Source organism: Lutra lutra, chromosome 14 (assembly GCF_902655055.1).
Source record: "Lutra lutra chromosome 14, mLutLut1.2, whole genome shotgun sequence".
NCBI lineage: Eukaryota > Metazoa > Chordata > Mammalia > Carnivora > Mustelidae > Lutra > Lutra lutra.
In genome coordinates, this window is record NC_062291.1 from 53,279,238 (window position 1) to 53,305,856 (window position 26,619).

Below are 26,619 nucleotides of genomic sequence, written 5' to 3' on the forward strand. Positions count from 1 at the left end.
GGCAACAGTGTATCACCAGCAGCAAACCTTTTAAAACAGTAATTCCTTTCCAGCAGTAGAGGGACAAGAAATAGGCCCAGGGTCCTCCCACTGAACACCCAGCCTCCATAGAGACTCCTGTTTACCTTTGATGCTGTCGCTGCCATCTGTGCTAGATGGTCAAGAACAACCTTCAGTGTCCTAATCATGCGGCCTATTTAAAATGTCAGTCTTAATTTTGGTGGCTACAGTTGTGGAAAACCACATATTACTAGTTTCCAACCAGAGTCAGCTTATGATAGCTTCTTGAAAACAATGAGTAAGCTGGCAAATTTGGCTGATAATCTCACACCATTGTACAGAGTTGTATTATGATCTTCACAGTTTTTTTCAATGTACTTCCAGCCCCCACCAGAACCCTTATTCTTCTTGCACTAGTTTCAAGTGCAAGTTTTACTTAATGTTTCTAAGCAACCAACTAAAATTGGCAGCACTATATTAAAAGCAAGGGAAAATGATTACAGCTCATCAGTTTAGGACAGTGTTCCCAAGTATTGGCTGAATGAAACCAAAATGACAGGTTTTCACTGATAAATATATTTTGGCTTTTTTCAGTGTATTTATGGTATTCTATATTGCAGAAAAACCTGCATGTGATAGAACAAAGAATTGACTATTCTATTTATAATATCCGTTTGAGATTTAATTAATCTCATCACATTTATTGATTTTCTCTTTTGAATTAGATTTTAATAACCATCTGTGAGAACAGACTGAAAGTCTGTCTCTGGAAACAATGCCTTGATATTTAGGGACATGAGAGCAGCTGTGAGCTGTTGTTCTTCCTTTCTTAATAGCTGAATGTCACATCCTGTAGTTTGGCTTTCATTCACTAATGTAAGCAAAGGATCTGCCTTTCTTTCTGACTCAAGTTCCATTTACATAGTATGTTAACATTCTGTGTTCCTTTTCAGTCCAAGTTACCTTGTGATCTAAAAATAAATCCTTTCTGGGCCTCTGGTTCTAATCTCACCCTATAATCCTCTTGGCCTTAGCATTACTATTTCTCTTCCCACTCTCAGGCTTTGCCAAAATCCAGTTCTCCTACTAACTAAAATTCACTCTTCTTCCACCTCAGCATGGTATTAATAAAAATGAGTGGGTATAAAAATGTGTATATATGCTCTGTGAGTGAATAAGTTAATTTATATTTGAATGAGTCTGTGTGTATCTAATAGTGGGTGTTTATAGCCAGGTTGGGAAGGGTGTGTGGGAAGGGATAGGAAAGGGTAAGCCTGGTGAAGAGGAAGAGAGACTGTAGAGGAGCCTCAAGACAATAGTAACAAGACTAGTGTTGGAGAGAGGAGACTATCATCTGTTTCTTTGCTGCTGAGATGCCCATTTCTTTAAAGATTTCCAAACATAATAAGAAATCATATGTAGAGACATCTAATTTTATTTGCTAATGAATGGAACCTCTGTCCAATAGGTAACTAAAGTAAAAATGACTAGAAATGGGATATTTCCATATTTAATTAAAGGGTGTAAAAATCAGTTATAGCAGTGAATTAAAGAAATTTAATGTCTTATACTTTCAGCACCATTGTTCTCTCCTAATACTAAACAATGTTTCTCAGTGTGACGCTCAGACTGGCAGCATCAGCATCATCTGGTAACATGTTAGATATACAGATTGTTGGGCCCCACGACAGACCTACTGAATCACAAACTTTGGGGATAGGCCTAGTAATCTGTTTTAACAAGCTCTACAGGTGCTTCTGATATACAGTAAAGTTCAAAAATCATTGTTAATTTATGTTATTTTTTTATAATTGTTAATTATAAGAAATTGGCATCTCTGTAGTATCTTCTAATATGAAAGATAATTTACTGTAAAATATACCCTAACACTAATGAAATTTATCTTAGTTTATTGAAGTTAGTGATAGATCCAAGGATAGCAAGGGAACCCTGCTACTCCCTCTCCCACTCCCCCTGCTTGTGTTCCCTCTCTCGCTGTGTCTCTCTCTGTCAAATAAATTAATAAAATCTTTGAAATTTTTTTTAAAAAATGAGCTGGAATATAGTACAATAGAAATTACCCAGTTTGAGCAATAGACAGAAAATAGACTCAAAAGAAAACTTGAATTATCTCAGAGACCTGTGGGACTGTAACAAAAGAGGTTACCTTGTCATTGTATCTTGAAAAGACAGGAGAAAGAGGGTAGGCTGAAAAAGTACTCAGAAATGACTGAAAGCTTCCTGTATTTAGCAAGAGACATAAACCTACAGGTTCAAGAAACTGAGAAAACCACATACAGGATAAACCCAGAGAAATATATGTCAAGACATATGATAATTAAACCTCTGAAAACCAGCCAGAGAAATACAACACCTTACCTTATAGAATAAGATAATCATAAACCGAGAACAGTGAAGAGATACAAAAGGTACAATTTCTATACTTCACTCCAACTGATAAAATGATAACACCAGTAGACTATGATAAGTTATGTGTATATAATATAATATTTAGAGCAACCTTTCAGAAACACCACAGATGATTCAAAATGGAATTCTAAAAAATGTTCAAGTAACTCACAAGAAGATAGGAAAAATTAGAAGAACAGAAAACAAAAAATAAAATGACAAACTTAAGCCCTAATGGATCAATAATTACATTAAATGTAAATGGTCTGAAATATATCAATTAAAAAAGATTGGCAGGGTAGATTAAAAATATGACCTAACTATATACTATCTACAAGAAACTCAACTCAAATGTAACAGTATAGGTCGATTGAAAGTAAAACAATGGGAAAAGATATATAGTAGTGGCTATTAATAATATCAGATAAAGTAGACTTAAAGAAATTACTGGAGGGTGCCTGGGTGGTTCAGTGGGTTAAGCCTCTGCCTTCGGCTCAGGTCATGATCTCAGAGTCCTGGGATCAAGTCCCACATCAGGCTCTCTGCTCAGCGGGGAGTCTGCTTCCTTCTCCCTCTGCCTGCCTCTCTGCCTACTTGTGATCTCTCTCTCTCTCTCTCTGTCAAAATAAATAAATAAAATCTTAAAAAAAAAAAAAGAAATTACTGGAGAGAGAAACAGGGACATTATATAGTGAAAAAATTGGAATTGCAAGGGAATAATTAGAAATATTTTTTTAAATTTTAGAAATAAAACAGAAGGTGCACAAAAGCAAACATACATACCAAATAATGACTCAAGAGAACTAGAAGATGAAAAGAAGGAAATGTTTAACATTTTAAAAGAAATGAAAAAGCTAAAAAATTGAGAGAAATTAAAATTGAAATAGGCAGGGTCTAACATCTGGGTAACTGGAGCAAAGAAGGACTTGGTAAGAGTCTATTCCTCAACTGGTTAATGGTTTCAGAGGTCTTTATCTTATAATAACTCATTAAGCCATATGTTCCTTTTATAAGATTTTTCTGTATTTGTTTTGTTTTATAGTTAAAAGATTATGAAATGCAACAAAAAGGCAGACAGTGAACTGGCAAATATTTGCAAAAAAAGGAAAAAATAGAAAAATGTCATGAAAATTGAGTTTTAAAAAAATTAAAACTATAATGAATTACAGAGGATGTAAATAAATGGTTTGCATATATTCAGAAAGGTAATAAACACTAAAAACTTTGAGTCTCACTGAAATACTTCCTGGAAGACAACTATCAGGAAAGAAAGAAAAGAAAGAAACTTTATATTACATCTGTGGATAACTTATAATTTAAGATATGGCCCAATATATGTTGTGGGTGAAGTTGGGGTTAGAAGGGGCTGGTGCCAATAGAGCCTTCAGTATGTGCCCTTTACTGTGGTAGATTTTCTGTTGTATGATCTCAAGGTGAATGCAATACAAAATAACTCCCTTGTTTTCTGTTCATGTTGAGTAAACCTGACATTTTATAATTTGGAAAATTTTTACTATTAATTATATTGAATGCTTTTTTATACTTCACAGTGAGAGACCTACCACCGATTTGCCTTGATGTTAGACAAAAGCAGCGTGTTTCTATAGATTCATTACCATCTGAAATGAAGGCCCCAGTTCTTCCAGAATCTGTCCTTCCTAACCAGCCCAAAACTATGAAAGACTTTCAGTAAGTTTCAGCTCGCTGTTATGGGAAGACATACAGTCATCTGCATGCCAGTACTCTATAACATTTTTGTGTGAGAAATTGATTGAACTTGTGGCTCTTTATAAGGCATTGGTCAAGAGTGAAGACATAAGACTAGATGTCTCAAGTTCAAGGTGAAAACAAATGTATAAATAACAGGTAAGGGATGGATAATGTTGCAGCAAAAGAAACACTAAATAAGAGAATATGAATTAAAAAAGACAAAAGGAGATAAAGGTGGTGACAAAATAATAAAATGTTTCCTTTATTAAAAATATGATTTCCTCTATTATGTGACACATAAACCATTTAAAGATATGTCACTACTGAAAATGAATACTTGAAGGACTAAGTGTTAATGAGAAAGTAGAGACAGAGAATGTAAACAAAATCTCTCAAATTTGGCTAGTAAGGGAAAGAAAGTTAATTGTAAGGAGCATGTCAAGAATGACTTTTTTAAAAGCAGGTAAATGGAAAGCTGAATTAATATCGTGATCCATTTAAGAATTATAGGTTCATTAACTATATTAACTGGAACATACTGTATTCAGCTTCAGTATTTCAAATTACATGTTTGGTGACATTTATTTTTAAAGAAGTAATGCTATTTTATCTGAATAATATTTCTATTTGCTACAATTAATGTTTGTTTTCATTTTAGGGAAGATATAGAAAAAGTTAAGTCATCGGGAGATTGGAAAGCAGTACATGATTTTTATCTAGCCACATTTGATTCTTTCCCAGAACTAAATGCTGCATTTAAGGTAATAACACATAAAACACATTTTTCACTATTCGTTTTAAATTTTCCTAAAAAAATACAATAACTTAGCTCTTTTTCTACCTGATATTGACTTAAGCAGCTGTTTAAACAAACATATATATATTAATTTCAGAAAGTATACATATCACAAATAAGTGTTACCTAAGTGATATCTTGAAGATTGTTTGCATTTGTACTAATGATGATGTTTGACTCCTTTCTTTCAGTTTTAAAAACAAAGTGATTATTCTGGCTAGTTGAACATGATAATAAAAATAAATAAATATAAAAAACAAAGTGGTTAAAATAATTCTTATACATTCATTTTTATTTCTACCAACTTTGCCCGAAAGTTCTTTTTCATCACCCTACTAAAAATATTAGAAATTATGAAAGAATAGTTATGGTTCAAAATTACTAAGAACAGTCCTTTAATGTTATATACGCTTAAATCATTAACTGAATTTGCAGAAAGATGCCACCGCCTCCTTTAATACCATTGAAGATTCTGGGATTAATGCTAAATTTGTGAATGCTGTATATGATGCCTTACTTAATACTGTAAGTATTAATAATAAACAGATGGAAACAGTATAATTCTTTGTTTCTTTTGTATTTCAAAAACAGCCACACAAATATTGTAATAATCAGCTTATAATTATATAATTGTATAGTAAATTTAATTGGAATTCTCAGAAAGTTAGATATTTTTTATTTTTTTAATTAAATGAGAATTAAGCAGAAAATACTTTTTTGTCCAGTCCTTTAGGATGGCTCACTGAAATAAAATCATGCTTCACTTAGGCAGCAAAGGGAGATAAATTATTTGATTGTTTTGGCATTGTGCTGAATCTATAGTGGTTCTCAAATTTTACTATGTATCAGAATCACAGGAAGTGCTTCTTAGAATACAGAGTTTCAGATTCAGTAGGTCTGGGGTAGAGCCCAAGCATTTGTGTTTCTAACAAGTGTCCAGGGACCACATTTTGAGAACCATTAGTGCTATAGATGAATTTGTGAAGAGTTGACATTTTTTTTAATCCATAAGCATGGTATATCCCTCCAATTACTTAGATCTTCTTTAGTTTTTCTTGGTGATACTTAGTAGTTTTCTCGATAAATGTCTTACACATATCTTGTTACATTTAGTACTAGTACTTGATTTTTTGATGCTATTGTGGTTTTCATTTTCTAATTACTAGTATATAGAAATACTCTCATATATTTATCTTTATTTACCCTGCCAAATTCACTCATTAATTCTAATAGTGCATCAATAGATTTATTTGGATTTTCTATATAGACAGTCCTATCGTTTGTGAAAAATGAGACTTTTCACCTCTTCAGTCCTTTTATCTTGCATGTGTGGATGGATAGATGTAAATATTTGCCTTATTGCTCAGGCTAGGACCTCTTGTAAAATTCTAAATAAAAGAAGAAATAGCAAATATCTTTGTCTTTTTCCTAATCTCGGTACTTTACTCTTAAATACATGAAAAGGTACCTAATAATAATTGTCATGAGAGAAATGTAAATAACATTACACATCTGTTCAAAAGGAGTAAAAAGTTTTTAAGTACTGAATTGGCAATATTGTGGAGCAACTGGAACTTTCATACCCTAATGAGGTAAGTATAAACTAGTACAACTGCTTTGGAAAATTGCTGGCATTATTTACTAATACTAAGCATATACATATACTGTGACCCAAAATGTTCCACTCCTAGGACATTTGTCTGACCTCTTTTGACTTGGAATGATGTCAGTGTCTTATAGACACTAAAAAATTAAATCTACAACATAAGGGGAAAACTCTCTAAAATGGAAATAAGATTTTTTTTTAAGTAATTGAATTGTTAAACTATATAGGAATGTTATTTTATACCTTTCCCAAATCCAGTAATGAATTTCACTGTACTTAATGTACTTAATTTCATTGTACTTAATAATGAAATATGGATCTACCTGCTAATTATAACTTGTTACCAATAGTAATAAGTATATTTAATATATGCAGTCATTTTATATTGTTAAACATGCTACTCTCTGACTCGTGTTCATGATTTTATCCTGCCAATCCAGGGAAAGGAAATTTTTTTCAGTTATATTCAGTTATATATTATATAAAACTGATGGTGGTCATCAAAGGGCCACCGTATACATTTGTGTGGTTTGTATGCATGGCACATTCCGGGGGCATTCTAATTGTAATCTATGTCATTGGTGCTCTAGCCCTCTCAGATGTGAAAATCATACCACCATAAGTGGCAGTCCTCAGTCAGCAAGTCTGATTTCACTATTGAAACACATCTATATGGGGCGCCTGGGTGGCTCAGTGGGTTAAAGCCTCTGCCTTCGGCTCAGGTCATGATCTCAGGGTCCTGGGATCGAGCCCCACATCGGGCTCTCTGCTCCGCAGGGAGCCTGCTTCCTCCCCTCTCTCTCTGCCTGCCTCTCTGCCTACTTGTGATCTCTCTCTCTCTCTGTCAAATAAATAAAATCTTAAAAAAAAAAAAAAAGAAACACATCTATAAATATAATTAACATGTAAAAGTGACCTAAGTACCTAATCCTAATTATTTTATGGTTTTCTTTTCCCTATAGCCTCAAGACATTCAGAAGACAGTACTGAAGGGAATCATTAACAGCCTATTACAAGAATGGAAAGGGTAATTTTAACTAATATTTAGCTAATCAATATAGATATTAATTTCCACATCCCATACATCTTTAATATATATGCGTGCATTTTACTCTCAGAAAAGATCTTAGTTGTTTTAAAAACAGAGATCTGAAATTATAAACTATTCATGGCAAAAAAAAAAAAAGTACTTATGACAAAGCTTTTTAATGAGATTTCTGTCTTCTTAGGAGGGTCTATATGTGGGCCTCACAGGATCTGTGAATCCTTTAAAATTATATATAAAAGTTGTTATGTACAGATATATATATGTTATAAAATGGGATGGGTAGTTACATTAGTAACCTAGAATTAAATCTATGGACATTAAATTTAGCTTTGGATTTCTTGGTAGCTAGAGCAAAATCTTTCTTCTTTCTAATATAAGGAAATGTAAGTTTGGCTACTGAAATATTTTTTTCCTGGAACTAAATCTTGAATCATTATATAAGGAATGATGGCAATGTAATCGATAATATTAGAATATCCCTGGATAGGCAGAATACAACAATATACTTTGAAAAGTCCATATTATCTAAATTGGTATTATTTAAGTAGCATATAACTTAAATAATAGCTTCTACTAAAGCCAACGGAATAACATTAAATTATAATTCAAATGTTTATATTAAGCCCCATTTTAAAATAATATCAAAATTATTAAATGTTAAGGGATACACGGGTGGCTCTGGCAGTTGAGCATCTGACTCTTGGTTTCGGCGCAGGTCATGGGATCCAGCCCCACATCGGGCTCCGTACCAGTGAGGATCTGCCTGAGATTCTCTCCCTCTGCCCACCTCCCATTCATGTGTGCGCTCTCTCAAATAAATAAATAAATCTTTTAAAAAATTATTAAATGTTAAACATACCCCATATTTTTAAATAGCATTGCTCTGATTTTCAAAGAAATTCGTGGTTATTACAGAAAACCTAGAAAAGTCACTGCTAGTATTATAAAAAAAAGTAAACATGTTAACGTTTTGCCATTTTTATTTTTCTGGTCATCTTTTTGAAACAACTGAAATCATACTGTATAGTTTGATATGATTTTTAACAGTATTTTTCCTAATTTGTCATTACACTGATAAATTTGCATTTTCCTTAAATTGTGTGATTTTTGGTTGAACCCATAGTGCTTCACTGAAAATGAAGAGAGTTTTAAAGTGTGGGAGAGCTCCTGAGAGGAGGAAGCCCAATGGCCTAACCCCGCTCGGGTCTGAGTCCCCTCCCATAAGCACACACTCACCGCTTTCCAACTGTGCTCCTCAGACGTGTGCCTGAGACAGATTAAACGATAGTTCAGTGTGATTTATCTATCAAAGGAGCATGTGGCCTTTACCCAAAAATCTTGTTTTATTTTGGATTTTTTTATAACAACGATATCTAAAGTTTACTGTTTATTATTAAGGGCTAGGCTCCTTTCTAACAATCTTCTGTGTATTTCTCATTGAATCTTCACTGCAATTTTATGAAATATGTAATATGATTATTTTCATTTCACAATGAAGGAAACAATTTACAGAATAGTTAAAGAAATTGCCCCAATTAACACAGTAAGTGCCTGAGTCAGGATTAGAACCTAAGCAGTCTAGCGAACAGCCTGTGATCTCAACCACAACTTCAATACCCAGAGCTATGTGCTACATTAAAATAGTAGTGCATGGGACAGGAACTTGGAAATTGTTATGGTATTGCTATAAAATGGAAAAAATAGGGCTCGCCTATCACCAGGAATTTTAATATTTATGAATTGCCTTGAGTGTTTTACAATATTTTCAAATTGGGGCACCTGGATGGCTCAGATGGTTAAGTGTCTGCCTTTGGCTCAGATCATGATCTCTGGGTCCTGGGACAGAGCCCCATGTTAGGGTCTCTGCTCAGTGGGGAGCCTTCTTCTCCCTCTCCCTCTGCCTCTCCCCCTGCTTGTTCTCTCTCTATGTCCCTATCTCTCTCTCTCATAAATAAAATCTTGAAAATAAATAAATAAATAAATAAATAAAAGTATTTTCAAATATAATTTCTAAAACATAACAGTAGTCCCATTTAGAAAATGGTCTGACAATTATGTAGAAATTATAGACAGAAATAGTTTAGATTTGATTTAAACCTGAACAGTTTAAATCATTATTCAATCAAGATAATTCTTCCACAAAGAAATGTTACTAAATATTTGTATATATGTGTGTGTATACAAATGTCAAATTTTAACACATGTTATCTATTTATATTTCAGACTATGTAGCTTTACATTTTGTAAAGGTCATTTTGTACATTTGGGGCAGTGGTTTATGTTTTCAGACTTATTTTGTAACTATAACAGAAAAATAAGTAATCATTTGGTCATTTATTTTCTTAAAGGAAATAAGGAGATACTGGGAGGTGAACCTTTTTTTCCCCAGCATTTAATTTTGAAAAATTTCAAGCCACAGAAAAGTTAATGAGAACTCATATACCTTTCACCGAGATTCACCAGTTGTTAATTTTATGCCACATTTGCTTTTTGCTTTTTCTCCCTGTGGGTGTGAGTGTATGCATAATTATTTCTTTTAGTAAATGGAAGACATCATGACACTTAACCTCGAATTGCTTCAGCATATATTTCTCAATAATCTTTTCCTACATAACCGTAACACGGTATCACACCAAACAAATTTAATGTTTTTTCTTCTAGTACTCTCTAAAATGCAGTCCACATTTAAATTACCCCAGTTGTCTCAAAAGTGTTCTTTAGGGGGCGCCTGAGTGGCTCAGTGGGTTAAAGCCTCTGCCTTCGGCTCAGGTCATGATCCCAGGGTCCTGGGATCAAGCCCCGTGTGGGCTCTCTGCTCCGCAGGGAGTCTGCTTCCTCCCCTCTCTCTCTGCCTGCCTCTCTGCTTACTTGTGATCTCTCTCTCTCTCTCTGTCAAATAAAATCTTTAAAAAAGAAAAAAAGTGTTCTTTAATATCTGGGTTTTGGACCCAGTCAAAGATCATAAATTGAATCTGGTAATCATATAGGTGAACCACTATTAATTCAAGAAGTTACTTCAGGGTATTTCTGAGAGTCCATTCAATAGATCCTGAGAGGGCAAGAAAGAAACACTCATCAGCTTCGGGAATAACAAAAACTCTTGGTCAGATCTGACAATGTGAAAATCCAGATTTATATGGGGAAAAAATTACAAATCAGTTACTTCTCAAAGGTATTCAAATATGAATTTAATTTCAAATTTAATTAGACACATACTAGATGCATTAACCATGTGATTTGATTTGCAGACATTTCTGTATCATTTCAGAAATAGATAAATACAAGCATATTTTCTTTCTTAAGTGCATCAGTATTTTTAAGTGAGATACAACTATCCTTTATTAAAACAAAAATGTAAGTACTCTAAAATTGTTGATTTTTTAAAAGATTTTATTTATTTATTTGATAAACAGGGATTATAAGTAGAGAGGCAGGCAGAGAGAGAGGAGGAAGCAGGTTCCCTGCTGAGCAGAGAGCCCAATGCAGAGCTCGATCCCAGGACCCTGAGATCATGAGCTGAGCCGAAGGCAGAGGCTTTAACCCACTGAGCCACCCAGGCACCTCAAAATTGTTGATTATTTATCAGGCTCTTAACTCCTTCCTGAGTTAGTCATGATATTTACCTCATAAAACATTATAGCCTATTTAATTTACCTTTCTTTTTTAAGATTTTATTTGTTTATTTGAGAGAGAGAAATCATGTGAGAGCATGAGTTGGGGGGAGGGGCAGAGAGAGAATCTCAAGCAGACCCCATGCTGAGTTCGGAGCCTGGGCTCCATCTCACAACCTGAGACTGTGACCCAAGCTGAAATCAAGAGTCATGCTTAACCAAGTGAGCCACCCATGCGCCCCTACTTAACTCATCTTTTATGTGTCTTCAGAACCAGCCAAGAGTAAGCGCAGAAGAACCTATATTCCCAGCATACTATGAATATGTTACTGTCTAAGTAATCATACATATTAATTCTCATTTTTGGCTTTTACCAGCTCAGTTCTCACAAAAACATGTATCATTTTTTGTTAGATATAAGATTAAATACTAATCTGTAATCAATTATGCATATTTCTTTTACAGTCCACGAACAAAAGATGATCTTAGAGCATATTTTATACTTTTACAGGTAAGAAAGCGAGAATTGAAGTTGTCTAATTCAGATCTCCCTCTATGCATGTGTTAAGGGAAATGATACCAAGTACTAAGTATTGTTTTGTGCAACATTATTGATAGTTTTTAGATTATAGTGTAACCAGAGCATTAAGGTTATAACAAATAAACAATGGGAAGCTAAATTATCTTTTGGATTAAAATTTTAATGTAGTTCTTGCCTTTCTGCTGTAGTATTCAGGATCAAGCAGAATGGAAGCATCTCTGCTTCATCCAGTCAACTTCTTATAACTAGCTTTAATGGGCTTCAGAACTTTCTATTTCCCAACTAGTAGGTTTCTAACTTCTCTAGGTATTTTAAATAAATGCTTCCATTAGAATTCTAATGGAGAAATCAAGGTGATTGCTTATGTTTGCTAAGGCAAAGGTGATGAACTTTTTCCTCTTGAGAGATATAGATTCGTAGATACAAGAAAATAGGGTCCAGACAAATAATAAGCAATTTTTAGTTTGTATTATTTTCTGAGAAAGAAGTATGTTATTACATAGCCAGCATACTGCTTTTGTATTAGTCTTTACAACTTACAAAAGCTGTTTGTGTATATTATTATCTCATTTAAAGGTAAAACATTATGTTAAGTAAGATGAAGTGTTTAGTTAAATATTATGTCCAATAAAAGGAAATATGCACATTAGTAATAAAAAGGGAAGAAAGGAAAAAAGTAAAAGTGGGAAAAACGCAAGTAGACAAGAGGTAGTGGAAGGATATAAGAACGGAAAGTAGAGAAGTAGGAAGGACAAAAGCAAAACGAGAAGAAAGGGAGGAAGTGTATGTAGATAGTAAAAGCTAGAGAAATAACAAGTGAAGCTCAGATTTTTTGAGTGAGTCTGTGTGTCAGCCAAAAGCTCTGCCCTTGACACTGTCTCAGGAGCACTACCAGGTGAGGCTGTCTGTCGGAGGCAGTCAGTTTCGAAGAATACATGGTGCTCTCTTAGCTGCCACAATTTCAGTTTATTTTTCAGTAATACTCATTTTTTCTGTGAAGCTCTGAAATGCACATAGTGATAAGAGTTTAGTTTGTAGAGATGTAACTAGAGGCTTTAAGCACTCCTTCAGTGTCCCTTTGACATTTGAAAGTTGTCAGACGCTGTGTTATGGCTCTCTCCTTGTTCTTTGTGAGACGTGCCACTAATTCATTTCACAGTGGCAGAGGTTTCACAACCAGCTCTTACTTACTTTTTCTAGCATTCTTTTTTTCTTTAATCAAGGAAGAACAGTTTTTTGTTTAATTGGATAATAGTGATTACCATGGAGCTAGGAGCCTTACATACATTTTCTTTTTTACTACTTAAGTAAGATAGATACTATCATTCCTATTTTAGAGATGGGGAAATTGAGACTCAAAGTTTAAGGAACATGCCTAAGTGGTAGAATCAGCCCTCAGGCCCAGGTCTGTCTTAATTTCAAAGCCCATGCTCTTTCTGCTATTCCACAGCCAAAAATCAAAGTTTCTGTTAATTAAACAATTAAACAAATAGATTATTGTTTTATAGGTTTTCACCCAGTATTTCATAATCTCAAATTTAGTTTCCTAATTTACCACTTAGCTCATTAAGCTTAGTGTCTTTCCTTTCATGTTAACAAAATTTTAACACAATTATCTTTAATATCTTTTTCAGAATCCTCAATTTAATAATACATCTACGTATGTCATCTATGCTCACTTGCTACGACAGATAGCTACCTTAGTGGAAGCTGATCATCATTTCCTAGTTCACTGGTTTAAAAAGTAAATCATTCTATCATATTAATAAGAACTCGTATAATCGTACAGTTTCAAGTTTGATATTAGTGATTTTATAATAAACTATATTTAAATGTTTTCAGGTCTCTAGAAATGATCTTCTAATTAACAGTACTTCAAAGCCAATTATAAACATATCCTTTAGTACCACCGAGAGAGTAATTAAAAATCTATGTTTAAAGCAAGTAACCATTTTGCTGGTGCAAACTGTTGTTGAGGTTTCTATCCACTGCTTTCTTTTATTACACAGCACCTGCCTGTCAGTGGTTTTCTTATATCTGAAAGTGGTGACTGGATTTTCTCAGATACTGTTTCAATTTGTCTTTTTATTTCCTATTTTTGTCAATCAGTCTCACCATTACTTACATAGTGCCTTTTCCTTAACTAATAATGTCATCATAAACTATAGCTTAGCCATCAGTATCAATTTATAAAAAAATACAGTCTGGTTTTTCATAGAGCTGTACTCACATAAACAATGACTTTTCTCCATGATTAAGAAAATGTTAGAGGCAAAATATTTTCAGAATTAATTTTAAATACAGTCAGTTCTCATTATTCATGATATTTATGTTCTATAAAGTTACTGCTAACACTGAATTAACAGATACCGAATCATTGATTATTTAGGACATAACAGGGTTAGGCTCCTATGAGCTGCTGGTCATAGTATTCCCATCAACTGATGAATACATGATCTTATTTTTAAAGCATTGTATGTAAAGACATCTTATTTGATAGAAGTTGTGGATTCATTAGCCTTGAACTTGCGACCAACAGCACTATGACTAATGTTTGAACCAATTTTATCTGACGCAAGTTTATTCTCCATAAGGTACCTCACATTCCTCTCGTATTTGAGAACCAATAGACAGAACTTTAGCACTACATTTTGGGAGCCATTTTAAAACACCAGAATTACTAACAAAACACAAAAGTGTGGAAAACATGACACTAAGTAAACTGTGTAAAGAATACTCATTTATGGTATGGGAGCTAAAATAAGAAGGCAGAGTGTTTCTTTGTTTGACCTCAGCTGGGAATATGCACATGAATCTGCAAATGACCATGACTGAAAGCTCCACTAATACTGATTTTGGGGTTGCAATGAAATTTTAGCAAGTAGGCAAATTTGCAAATACTGAGTCTAAATATAACAAGGATTGACTGAATATTGAAAGCCTTAAGAATGAAATGCTTAATGCTAATGTTACAGTAATTTTGGTGTTTATTTCTTATTTAAGAAACAATATTCCAGGTAAGATTTTGCATCTTTTCAAATATTTGGCAACTTAAGAAGTAGAGTTTGGGGGGATATTCTATAATTTTATGTGTACAGGATACACTTGATATCTAACATATTGCCAAAATAGAAAGTGTGATTTGATTGGAATTGTTTCAAAATCTTTACCAGATTATCCCAGAAGAGGTTCAAACAATTGGTAGAGAGATTGCTGCAATTTATTTCTTTGCGCCTGTTTCCTGCAAAGCCTGAAGAATTTCCACCTATAACAAAGTGTTCCTGGTGGATCCCATCAGCATCCAAAGTGCTGGCTTTACTTAGTAGGTTTTATTACTCTTTCTTCTCTTTTGTTAGATATTAGGGACATTTCTATAAGGATTCCAGAGTACTGTAGAGGCTTTCTTAAATTTTAAAACCTTCCTTTGAAGTGAAGAGTTGTAATTTATTTCCTGTTTTGATAATGAATTTCACATTTACTGTATAAGCATGAAAAAGCTTTATGCATTTTATTGGGCAGTATTCTGTGTTCTGGCTGTCTTCTGCATGTGACCTACTAAGTAGAGACCCCTAAGAAAGCAGGAACTTGTGTTGATTCCCAAGAACTTCTAGGAAAGAACACACTGATGGGAAAGTATGTGAGGCGGTGCTCATCTGTGTACTCCCTTTTCTATACTCTTCTAATCCCTACCACAAGTTTTTTATAAAAGTAAGAAATGATTGGCTGTATCTGAACCACCATTTTTTTTTAAGATTTTATTTATTTGAGAGAGAGAGAAAGAACATGAGCAGGGGAAGGGGCAGAGGGAGAAGTAGGCTCCCCGCTATGCAGAGAGCCCAGGTTGCAGGCTAGATCCCAGGACTCTGAGATCATAACCTGAGCTGAAGGCAGACACTTAACCTACTGAGCCACCCAGGCATTCCCCTGAACCACAATTTGAAACTACTTTTTAAATTTGGAGCTATAGGGGCACCTGGGTGGCTCAGTGGGTTAAAACCTCTGCCTTCGGCTCAGGTCGTGATCCTGGGGTCCTGGGATCGAGCCCCACATCGGGCTCTCTGCTCGGCGGGAAGCCTGCTTCTCCCTTTCTCTCTCTGCCTGCCTCTCTGCCTACTTATGATCTCTGTCTGTCAAATAAATAAATAAAATCTTTAAAAAAAATTTTTTTGGAGCTATAGTTGCTTAAAATGGGAATTTCTAGATAAAGGCTATCTGGTGAGCATTAAAATGTTCTTGTTAGAATGAATCATGCACATGTTAGAAAAGATCATTGTTAGAATTTATCTTCACAGATACTGCAAACAGTTTGGTTCATCCTCCCCTTATTCCTTATACTGATTTCTATAATTCAACATTGGATCACATTGATCTCATGGAAGAATACCACACCTGGCAGAGCTTTGGAAACTCTCACAGGTACAATCAGAAGCTCATTTTGATTACTTACTTAAATGAAATACTATTCAAAATAATGAGTGGATGTTTGTATAAATAAATTTAAGTATGCACATGACTTTGTATATAAACTTATAGTTTAGATAGCCAGCCTTGAAACATCATTATATTTCTTAAAGCATTTTCTTTTTCTTACATCTTGAATTTGTGTACATGTTAATTTGGTTTTAGTTTAACAGCATCTTCTTTAGAAGGGAAAAGTTCTATCTTAGTGTGTAAGTTTCTTATATCTTCTTCTTCTATATGCTACCAGCCAGTACAGGGGTCACAAACTTTCTCTATAAAGTACTAGATGGTAAATATTTTTGGCTCTTTGGACTATACGAACTCTGGTATTCCACTGTAACACAGAAACAATGTTAGACAATATGTAAATAAACAAGTGTGTCTGTCTCAGAAAACTTTCTGTACACAGGTGGTAGACCATATTTATCCCATGGGCCATAGTTCGCCAATGCCTGTTCCAAAACAGTAATTATACACATCCATATATACACACGTACAGTTCTCTCCTTTTCTCCTTCATTCTGTCCCTTATACACAATATAGAAAGAATGGGAGTTATAGCAAAAGGGCTTCACCTCAAATTATTTATTATAGTAGTGTAATAGGTTTTCAAAAAGCTTGACCAAATTATTTAATATACTGTACCTATATCCACACTCACAGTTTGGATTAAACCAGCATGACTAACCCAAACATAATTTATTCCCAGACCATGTGATACCTTGGAGAGTGTGTCTGTTCTAAAGGAGACTTAAGAGCTATGGTAGGGATATAAGTAATCTCAAAACCCCAGATTAGTTTATAAATTGGTTCAATCTGCCAGGGACCCTTTTTATCAGAATTGGCCAAAACCATAGACTGGCCTTCTGGACATATCTCTGTCCGTATCTGAATACTCAGAACTAAACAAGAATTGTTTCTCGGACTTTGTCCGAGAATATCCATCTGTCTGATGGATATTTTCTTGAGAAAGTATTTATTTTACAAACACACTTTTTTCTCCAACTTTAATATAATTGTAATGTTGTAGACAAAACCACAAAACAACTCTAAGAGTTACTGTCATATTTCAGTGACACCTTTTAATACAGAGCTCTTCTAACCACTGTGCCACAGCACTGGGTACCAAGAAGGGCTTTCAGAGGACTGTTGATCCTATGATCCTTTCAGTTTAGGGGAAGCCAGCCTGGACTTAGAGGGGGACCTGGAGCCCAAGGGCAAGTCTCCTCTGGCAATGAGCAGCCACAACTGTTTATTTCAGTGTGTCACACACATAGTATTATGTGCATGACAAGGGAAGGGTTAAGCCACACTGTTTGAAAATATGTAATAAGACCAAGATATATAGAGATATAGATAGATGTATAGAGAGATGATAGACCTCATTTCCAAGCTTTTAGTTAGCACTTAGTGATATCAAAACTGTTACACATTAGTACTGAACAACTTTATTAACAGTTGCATTCAGGAGAAAGTGGTTTTATTTGTGGTTCGCACTAGGGCAGTCTCCTTTTTCCTCATCACGCCTTCTTTGCACCCAGTACTTGACTATACTTGGATGGATTCCAGCTGTAACTCATGGATTCACTGCAGCCACTTCTGATGGAGTCTGTCTCCTGAAGTGTCACTGTCACCTACTAGTTCCCCTAAATGCATTTCTCTCTAGGTAGTTTGTGGCTTTTTTATATACCACAGGATCAGCTCTGAAGGGAGAAAGTTAGTTATTTTCTTGACCTTTGATCATAATGTCCTGTCTTTACAAATACATACCATTTCATACTAATAACCATTAAATACAATGCCAGCAGCAACATACTTTTATTTTATTGATCTTAAATTTATTACTTTGCTTTTTACTACCATAGTTATTGCTAGATTTCCTATTTCTGAAGCTTGCACATGAGAAATATCCAGGTAATAATGGATTTTTATAGTAATTTCTGTGCATGAACTTTCTGTCCTAATCCTCCTTCATGAGTACTTCTGCCTCTGGGTTCTGGTGTCGGTCATATTCTCACAGGTAATGATCTATAGGTGACTGTACATAAACTGAAATGATTTGTGTGAACCATATAAGTGGTTAGTACATTTCCAAATGTTAGATGTAGATTCCTCTAGAGAATGAACACACAGCATGTCTAATAATGATACGGACTTCACAAGGCTGTGGGGATTAAAAGAAATGATGCACATAAAATCATTTTGTAAATGGTAAAACACAATACAAAAGTGATGTTTTATATTGTTAGGAGGGGTACCTTAGATATTCCCTTAGTATAATTTTGCTAAAAATACACCATTTTGCTTTTTCTGTTTTCACTTGTTGAGCAGGTTTTCCTTCTGTCAGTACCCATTCGTTATTTCTATAGCTGCAAAAAAAATCATTATTCAAAGAGACTCAGAACAACAGATGATAAGCATCGCAAGGGTAAGCCAGCTACAAAAACATTTATGCTGACTATAATCAATACAGTAAATAATTTAATAAATAAATCAAATGTCTTGTGAATTGTTCTAGCATAATCAGGAAATGTTAAAAGTAAAATTCATTTTATAACTCCCTCCAAAAGTGCTTAAACCTGTTCACGATATAGGAAAGAGATAACCCCTCATCAGGTTCTCATTATATTATAAATAGAGCAGGAAGATGAAATACCTCTCACAGACCAAAGTACTGGGAACCTGTTGGACATCATTCTGTGGATCCCATATTCGAACTCGATGGTAGCCGACAGAGCACTGGGGAAGACTGCAGTGAGGGCAAGTGGTGTCCTTAAGAGTACACCAGTCAAACCACAGCAGCGTGTTCTAGGTTTTAAGAAAATCAAATAGGAAAAAACAAAAAATTAGAGGATATGTACAACCTTGGGAAACAGAAATATGTCCCAAAGAAGTGAAAGATGTTTTATGGATTCTTAGGAAACCAAAAGGCATGGAGACCTACAGAAACTGGGGTAGGAGTCTGACTGGCTGTAGGCAGACCATGCAGCAGGAGGAAGTTTATCTCTGGACCTGTCTTTATCCCCCTTCTCTGCCCACCAGCCCTTGTGTCTCAGCACAGCTCAGTAAAGTTAGGTATGTTTTCTAAGAGATACAGACTGTGTGAGCAGTTTTTCTTTTATTAGAGGGCTAGACTATACATTTCAATGCTCATGTTTTGAGTATCTGCTTTAGGGACACTCACTATTTTAAAGAGGGAAGGTTGTCAGTAATCTTAAAGAGATCCTCAGAGTAAAAAGAAATGATTTCCATGTCTTGTCCAAGAATACAAAAACATTCCTAAAGTATAAATTATAATACTTTAAAATGCTTTAAAAAATAAGAAAAGTTTATTCTTCAGTAATTCAGTTCCCAGAAGGTGAGTATTTTTTTCTATCACAGAGCAAGACAAAAGATTTGAGTGACTGGTGACATCCCAGAGTCAGCTTACACTGACTATGAGAATATTAGAAGAAACATTATTGCCTGTGTGTACCAAGGGAGTTCCAAAGCCACTCTACCTCCCTGAAAAGTAAATTTAAACAGGTATATTAGGCATCAGAATTACTACTTAATCTCGGGTAGGATATTGGCTCAAAGATTAGTCTATATTGGCATTTTGGCAGTTTCTCTTAGCTGCATTTGTGTAATTTCATGTGCCTTTTTAGAACTTTTTTACTTTGGGCTATAACTTTTTTATATTTGTAAAAAAAAAAAAAAAAGTCTGCAGAGGTAGAAGTTTATCTCAGTTCTCCTGAGCAGTTTTCTGCCATGTCACTCACACTTAAAACAGCAAATATCTTCTTTAATGAAATTTTCTTCTAATTAAAAGGAGAGTGGCAGCTGTAGACTCTGTCACAGGCTGTCTTCCACAGAGCATGGACACAAATGAGTAGAGACTGAAGAGTTAAGTGCCATTATCTGTTCTTCTGCTTGTTGCCCAACATTTTAAGTTGTAAACTGCCACATCACTTGGAATTAATGGCTGGTGATTATTTTGACAAAGGGACAGACAGCCTTATAGGTAGTTAATGTAAACAAGAGTTTATATGGTATCTGAAGCTGCGAAAGAGATTCCCCAACCTAAAAATAACCTCCTCATCAGATTGTATCTAAATTCTACCTTTTAGCGATTATTTCATTCATTCCAAGCATTTTCTATTAAATATCCTTGATGGGAGGAGTAGCCACTAAGCCTTGGCTACCACTAGCATCTTAGTATAAATTTGTTTGCTGGATATTTTCAGTGTGGTGGCTTTCCAGGAGATAGAGTATGAGTACAACATAGGAAATTAGGTTAGGACAGTAAGTCCATGACATAGGAATATAGAGCAGTCCAAGCATCAGAGGGAGGACCCAGAGAAGAAGGGGGAAAAAATGCAAAACTATTAAAAGCCTTTAGAACTGGAAATTAGAGAAACGAAGTGCTCTAAATTAGAGTGTTTTATTGTAGTAATCTACAAAATCATGGACATAGCCTTATACAGATTTGTAGTATTAAAAATTTATTTAGTTAAGTCCTTTGCTGCATTATTTAAAATATCTGAAATGTCATCTCTAGTCTAATTTTTCTTTGCTACCAAAGAAGATGAAGTAGTGTGATAAAAATTATTTAATTAAATTATATAAGTCGGAATAAATTGTATAAGCATGTAGACTTCCTATGATACTTATATATTTCTAATAGGTGTTTTTAATTTGTTTTTTACATACTCATTACTTATATTTTGAAAAACCATAGATTTTTTAAAATTACCCACATTTCCATTACCCAGACATTTCCATTACCCAAACATAACATACCCAAATTCTTAATATTTTAGTAAATTTTCTTTTGATATTTCTTCTCTAAAATATCTTTAAAAGGCAACAGAATTGAAACAGTTTTTTATACATACTTTTGTTCCCTGCTTTTTTCACTTGTACCTTTCTTAAATAGTTTCCATATTATTTACATAATTACAACCATCCATTTTAATAGTTGTATTATATTCCATTAGATACGTATATTATATATTTCTGAAGTTTTGCTTTTATAGCTAGTGCTGTGATGAACATCTCACTGTATATTTTTTGTGTTTAGAATTCCCAGAAGTGGAATTATTGAGACAAAGGGTATGAACATTGTTAATATTTCTAAATGTTGACAAATTACTTTCTAAAAGTAGACTGTGCTTTTCCAGTAAATGCAATATCTAAAACGCTTAAGCCAGGTTTATCATAAGTAGTATATACCTCATTTCAAGTGTTCCCACTTTATGTTATACTTATTAAACAAAAAGCCTTGCTATTTGAGCAATGAGTCATCTGGAAACTTATAATGCAACTTTCTTTACTATAGAAGGTGAATTATTTTTGGTCCTCCATTTTGGACCCCCTTTCGTTACCATTGTGTTACCAAAATGAAAAGATACATATAATAAGTATATAATAATAGTAATTTGTATTATTGAGTGTATGAAAATATTTATATGAGAGATGGTATAGAGAAGGATATAAATGATTTTTATTATAGTGCTTAAATGTTTTAATTGAAATTAAAATAAAAGCAAAAGTGAGTATAAATATAAGTAAAAGTAAAAATGTTTGCTTTCTTTTTTAAATAGCAAAGTCTGGTGGATAAAGTATCTCGAAGACAGAAACCTGATATGAACATGTTATTTCTAAATATGAAAGTAAGACGGACACATCTGGTTAGTGATTCGCTTGATGAGGTATAGATCATTATTCCAAAATGGGACTAATTGATTAAAGCTTTAAATAAATTCTACAATGTGGTATATTACTAAAGTCTTGGTAATCTGTTTTTCATTTTTGTATGTCATTAAGTGTACTTCCTTATACTCTGGTGCCATTGTTAAAATCAGTTGTGTATTCACAATTAAGCCTTATGTTCATTGTTTACGTTTATTAATGGTTTGTTGTTAACTCCGCAGAAAAAGATTTTATGTAGAACACTTAAGTGAGCATTTTTGTGTTTTTGAATATGTAACTTAGATTCTGGACCCACCTTTGTCACTTGTTGGGTGTGCAATGAGTCATTTTAACTTCTCCGGGCCGGAGATTACTCATCTTTAAACTTAGAGGTCTGACCTCCAGGGGATGTTGAGTGTACTCAGGCCCAAACATACTTTGGTTGTACGGAGCTTCATGTAGGTGCAGTGCTTCAGCCAGATCTTCTTGTGGCTATTATAAGATAATGGCTAATTTCATTATGTGATTTTTAAAATTAGGAATAAAAATGAAAGAAAAGGAAATTAAGTATTTTATGATATGAACTGCTAAATTAAAATCTTGAAGGCAACATGATACCAGGAGACAGTTACTTTGGGCAAGGTCCTTGACCCTCTAATTCTTTCTCTTGATCTCTACAACAAACATAATAAGGCTTAATTCACGTAGTAACTGACAAATTATTGGATGAACAGATGGAGTGAGTTTTGTGACATTGTAAATAAAAATAAAGATTGCCTAATGCATTTCCCAGAATTGAAAAGGTTAATTTCCTATTTACTGCCCTTTGTTCATCTCTACCATATAAATTTTTCAAATAGTTAACCCGGAAAAGAGCAGACTTAAAAAAGAAGCTGAAAGTTACATTTGTAGGAGAAGCTGGTTTGGACATGGGTGGCTTGACTAAAGAATGGTTCCTTCTTCTAATTCGCCAAATTTTTCATCCAGATTATGGTGAGTATTCAATTTTTATGAATAGTGTTTCTTCATAATTGTTAGATTAAGTAGGCACTGTTATTTTTAACCAGCCGTATGAGTTTATAGATTTTTTTTTGTCATAAATGTTGAATAATCTAAGGATGGCTGTTTACATTTTTAAAAGTGAGCAAACTGATGATTGAAATGTTCATTATCTTACTGGGAATCCTATACAATAAAGACTGAAAGTATATATTTGCAAGACTGCATCCCCATCTTTCCTGAATAAACCAAACGCATGAAAATTTGTCATTGAAATAAAGAACATGCAGAATTTAAAAACAAGACTGTATCTTGCTCTACACGAATACTGAAGCCTCTTTCATTAGCTTTTGAGCCATTTTGATAAATAAGAATTCAATAATTTTTAAGAAAAAAGTAAGCTTTGAAATTTTATCTTATTAGAGAAAATACCTATATAATCCTTAGTGTCTAATCCTTAGTGTCTATAAAAGATTTTTCTTCAAAGTGAGTTTTAAGTATTTTTCTTACTCTTTATTTTGTATATGTGTATATATAACCTCTTTCTGGCAATGGAAAATAGAGATGACATGGATAAACTAAAATTAATTTTGATCATAATTTATAAAACTATCATTTTTATAAAAGAAAATCAACTGATTTAGTTTTCTGTTTTTAACCCATTTATACCATTGGTTCAGAATGCCAATAAATAGTAAAATGCTCTTACACATCATTGTGCATATATTCTATATATTTTAACATGAAAGATGGTTTGTAATGGAACTATTGCTAAAATGTCTTATTTCTAATAGAGGAGATGGTATCTACATTTTTAGTACTTTGATTTTTTTAATCAGTCATGTTAATAAAATTATGTTTCTTTTTTTCAGGCATGTTTACATATCACAAGGATTCACACTGCCATTGGTTTAGCAGTTTTAAATGTGATAACTATTCTGAATTCCGATTGGTTGGAATTGTATCCTTTAAACGTTCCACTAGGAGGTGCTAGTACACTAGAGATTTTGAATTTTATCTGAATTTTGGAAAGCTTTTCACATTAAGCCTTTTATTCAGATTTAACAATCTTGTCAAAATTACTAATAGATTTTCAATTATTTGCAGTATCACAGCTATATGATATCACCAGACTCAATTAAAAGGAAATATAAATTTTTTATATATTTCTCTGAAAATATCTCAATATAAAGTTATTTCTTATTTCACATGTTATCTGATTTCTCAGAAAATTAGTACATTTTTAAAATTAGAAGTATCTTTTCCATTTGTAATGAACTATTTTTCTGTTCTTTCACTTTGTGCTTGTTTTGCTTAGTTTAATAAATTGAAATTGTGGAAATTAAATCTAGGCCTTTAAAATGCCCTTGAATCTGGAAACTTCCATAAAACTTAAAAACTGAATGGAATGGGAATATTTAAAGTATATGGCATTATTGTATAGTATTTTTTAAATTATACAAATCCTTGTGCCATCCTCTGATTCCTATCAGGTTGTAGTAGAGAGTACATTCCTGCATTGGGTAGGAGATTGGAAAAGATAACTGCCACATTAACTTTTTTAATTCTAAGAAATACAATTGTGGAAGAAAGGAGAGAATAGTAAATAAGTGAGCATGCACCAGAGATACCTAAGTTAAAGGAGGGGAAAATATCCAGCTTTAAGAAGTTTACCATCTAGGGGGCGCCTGGGTGGCTCAGTGGGTTAAGCCTCTGCCTTCAGCTCAGGTCATGATCTCAGGGTCCTGGGATTGAGCCCCACATCAGGCTCTCTGCTCCGTGGGGAGCCTGCTTCCCCCTCTCTACTCTCTGCCTACTTGTGATCTCTCTCTCTCTGTCAAATAAATAAATAAAATCTTTGAAAAAAAAAATTTACCATCTAGCTGGGCAGATGACCACCAATTCAAGGTCCCCAGTTCCCAGAGACTCATGACTCTGACATTAAATGCTAAGGAGTTCTGAGAAAGAAAAGAGTCAGTGTATTCTTCCCAGAAAAGGCAGAGGTTTAAAAATGGAACCATTCTATCTGATGAGCACAAGGCTAGAGAGAGTAGGACACAGACTGGGAGAATGGCTAGAAACTAGGCTGCATTGTCCTGGACGTGGTACAAAGGAGTGTGCAGGCCCCTTGACTGAAACAGAGGGCATCCTGGGAGTTACAGAGGACATCTTCAGCAAAGGAATCAGGAGTGATCTTAGAGAGGGCTTGGAATGTTCAGCTGCATTTGTTGGAATAAATCCTGAGGAAAGTATAGTAAAATTGAGAAAGAGGATAGAAGAAAAGTTAGCAGGGAGAAAACAGCACATTAAGATGGTAAATCTAATTTGAAATTATACATATGTCGTCATGTCCAAAGGTCCAGAGCACCAAGTTCCATAATATGGAGTGCTCATCAATTCTTAAACGTCTGTTTTTACAGTGTTATCTACAGGAATCGTTTGTTGAATGTTTCAGTTTCATTGAAGGCCTGAGTCACCAATACTTCTCATTACCCTTTGAGCTTTTTGAATTCCCTGATAAATGTTTGTCATACTTTATATTCTTATCACAGCTTAGATTTGGATGATTATTTTGACTTTTTAATATTTATAATGCAGTATTAAATCTTACTTAGCTTAAATCACATTTTTAGAATGTTGTTATCCATAAAATCATAAGTTTACTAATTGGCCTCCTTTGCGGTAGTCATTAGTTCCTATTCAAGGATTACCCGAAAGAGCAAGCACATTCAGCATATTTACACATGCTGCATATTTCAAGTTAATTAATTAAATTTAAAATTAACTGATTATAACTACTATCTCATTATTATGTGTATTTATCTCACATGCACACTCACAAAAAAAAAACTATAGAAAGTGAGATTGATGCTGAAAAACCATGATAATTCACAGGAAAAATAGGATTTGTTAATGGATTATGATCATGTAAGTAGGTGATAGATCTGTCAAAAGTGAGAAATAAAAATTGAGAACGTGCATTCTCTATTGAGAAAATATAGTTAGTTCTGTATATATTTTCACTTTCAGTTTCAGGACCAAAGATTTGTTGTTCTAGTAGTTCTGCCAGCATTGCATTCCTAATACTTCAGTTTTAAATATAGTAAGACTTTGGAGTTTACAGGAAATGTTATGGTGAAACCTGTAATAATAATTATAAAATGTTAAAGATTGCATGAAGAGCCATAATATAACAATTTTTTAAAAACTAGAATTGGGGGCGCCTGGGTGGCTCAGTGGGTTAAGCTGCTGCCTTTGGCTCAGGTCATGATCTCAGGGTCCTGGGATCGAGTCCCACATCGGGCTCTCTGCTCAGCAGGGAGTCTGCTTCCCTCTCTCTCTCTCTGCCTGCCTCTCTGTCTGCTTGTGATCTCTGTCTGTCAGATAAATAAATAAAATCTTTAAAAAAAAAAAAAAAAACTAGAATTGCTTTTACCAAAAGGGGGATTGAAAGAAGGTTTTCGAAATCTATCCTGTTTGTACCACCTGATGCCTCAGTGGTCCAGCAGAATTGCCCCATCCTCCATCTCATCCTTGCTTCAGCCAGCACGGACTGACTTTAGTGTGAAATGAAACCTTGTAGTCTGCATATAAAGCTGCCCTGTGGCAAATCTTATGGGCCTGCTTCCTCATCTGCAAAAAAACCTGCCTTTAGAGTTATAATTTTTTTTTAATTTTTAATTAAAAATGCTTAGAACTTGTCACTGTGGTAGATGATCATAATTGGTAACCATCATAGTATTATGGTCACTGTCATTGTAGCTA

At 34.1% G+C, this 26,619-nt stretch overlaps 1 protein-coding gene across 1 annotated transcript in view; it reads left to right on the top strand.

Moving 5' to 3' along the window:
- HECTD2 (HECT domain E3 ubiquitin protein ligase 2) overlaps positions 1-26,619 on the top strand; it is an 80,358-nt gene that overhangs the window by 39,000 nt on the left and 14,739 nt on the right. The window contains 12 exon segments of the mRNA XM_047702878.1: positions 3,960-4,098; positions 4,778-4,880; positions 5,351-5,440; positions 7,484-7,548; positions 11,646-11,691; positions 13,356-13,465; positions 14,895-15,043; positions 16,014-16,137; positions 18,514-18,610; positions 21,768-21,875; positions 22,716-22,848; positions 23,727-23,815. Coding sequence (XP_047558834.1) covers positions 3,960-4,098; positions 4,778-4,880; positions 5,351-5,440; positions 7,484-7,548; positions 11,646-11,691; positions 13,356-13,465; positions 14,895-15,043; positions 16,014-16,137; positions 18,514-18,610; positions 21,768-21,875; positions 22,716-22,848; positions 23,727-23,815 — 1,253 coding nt within the window.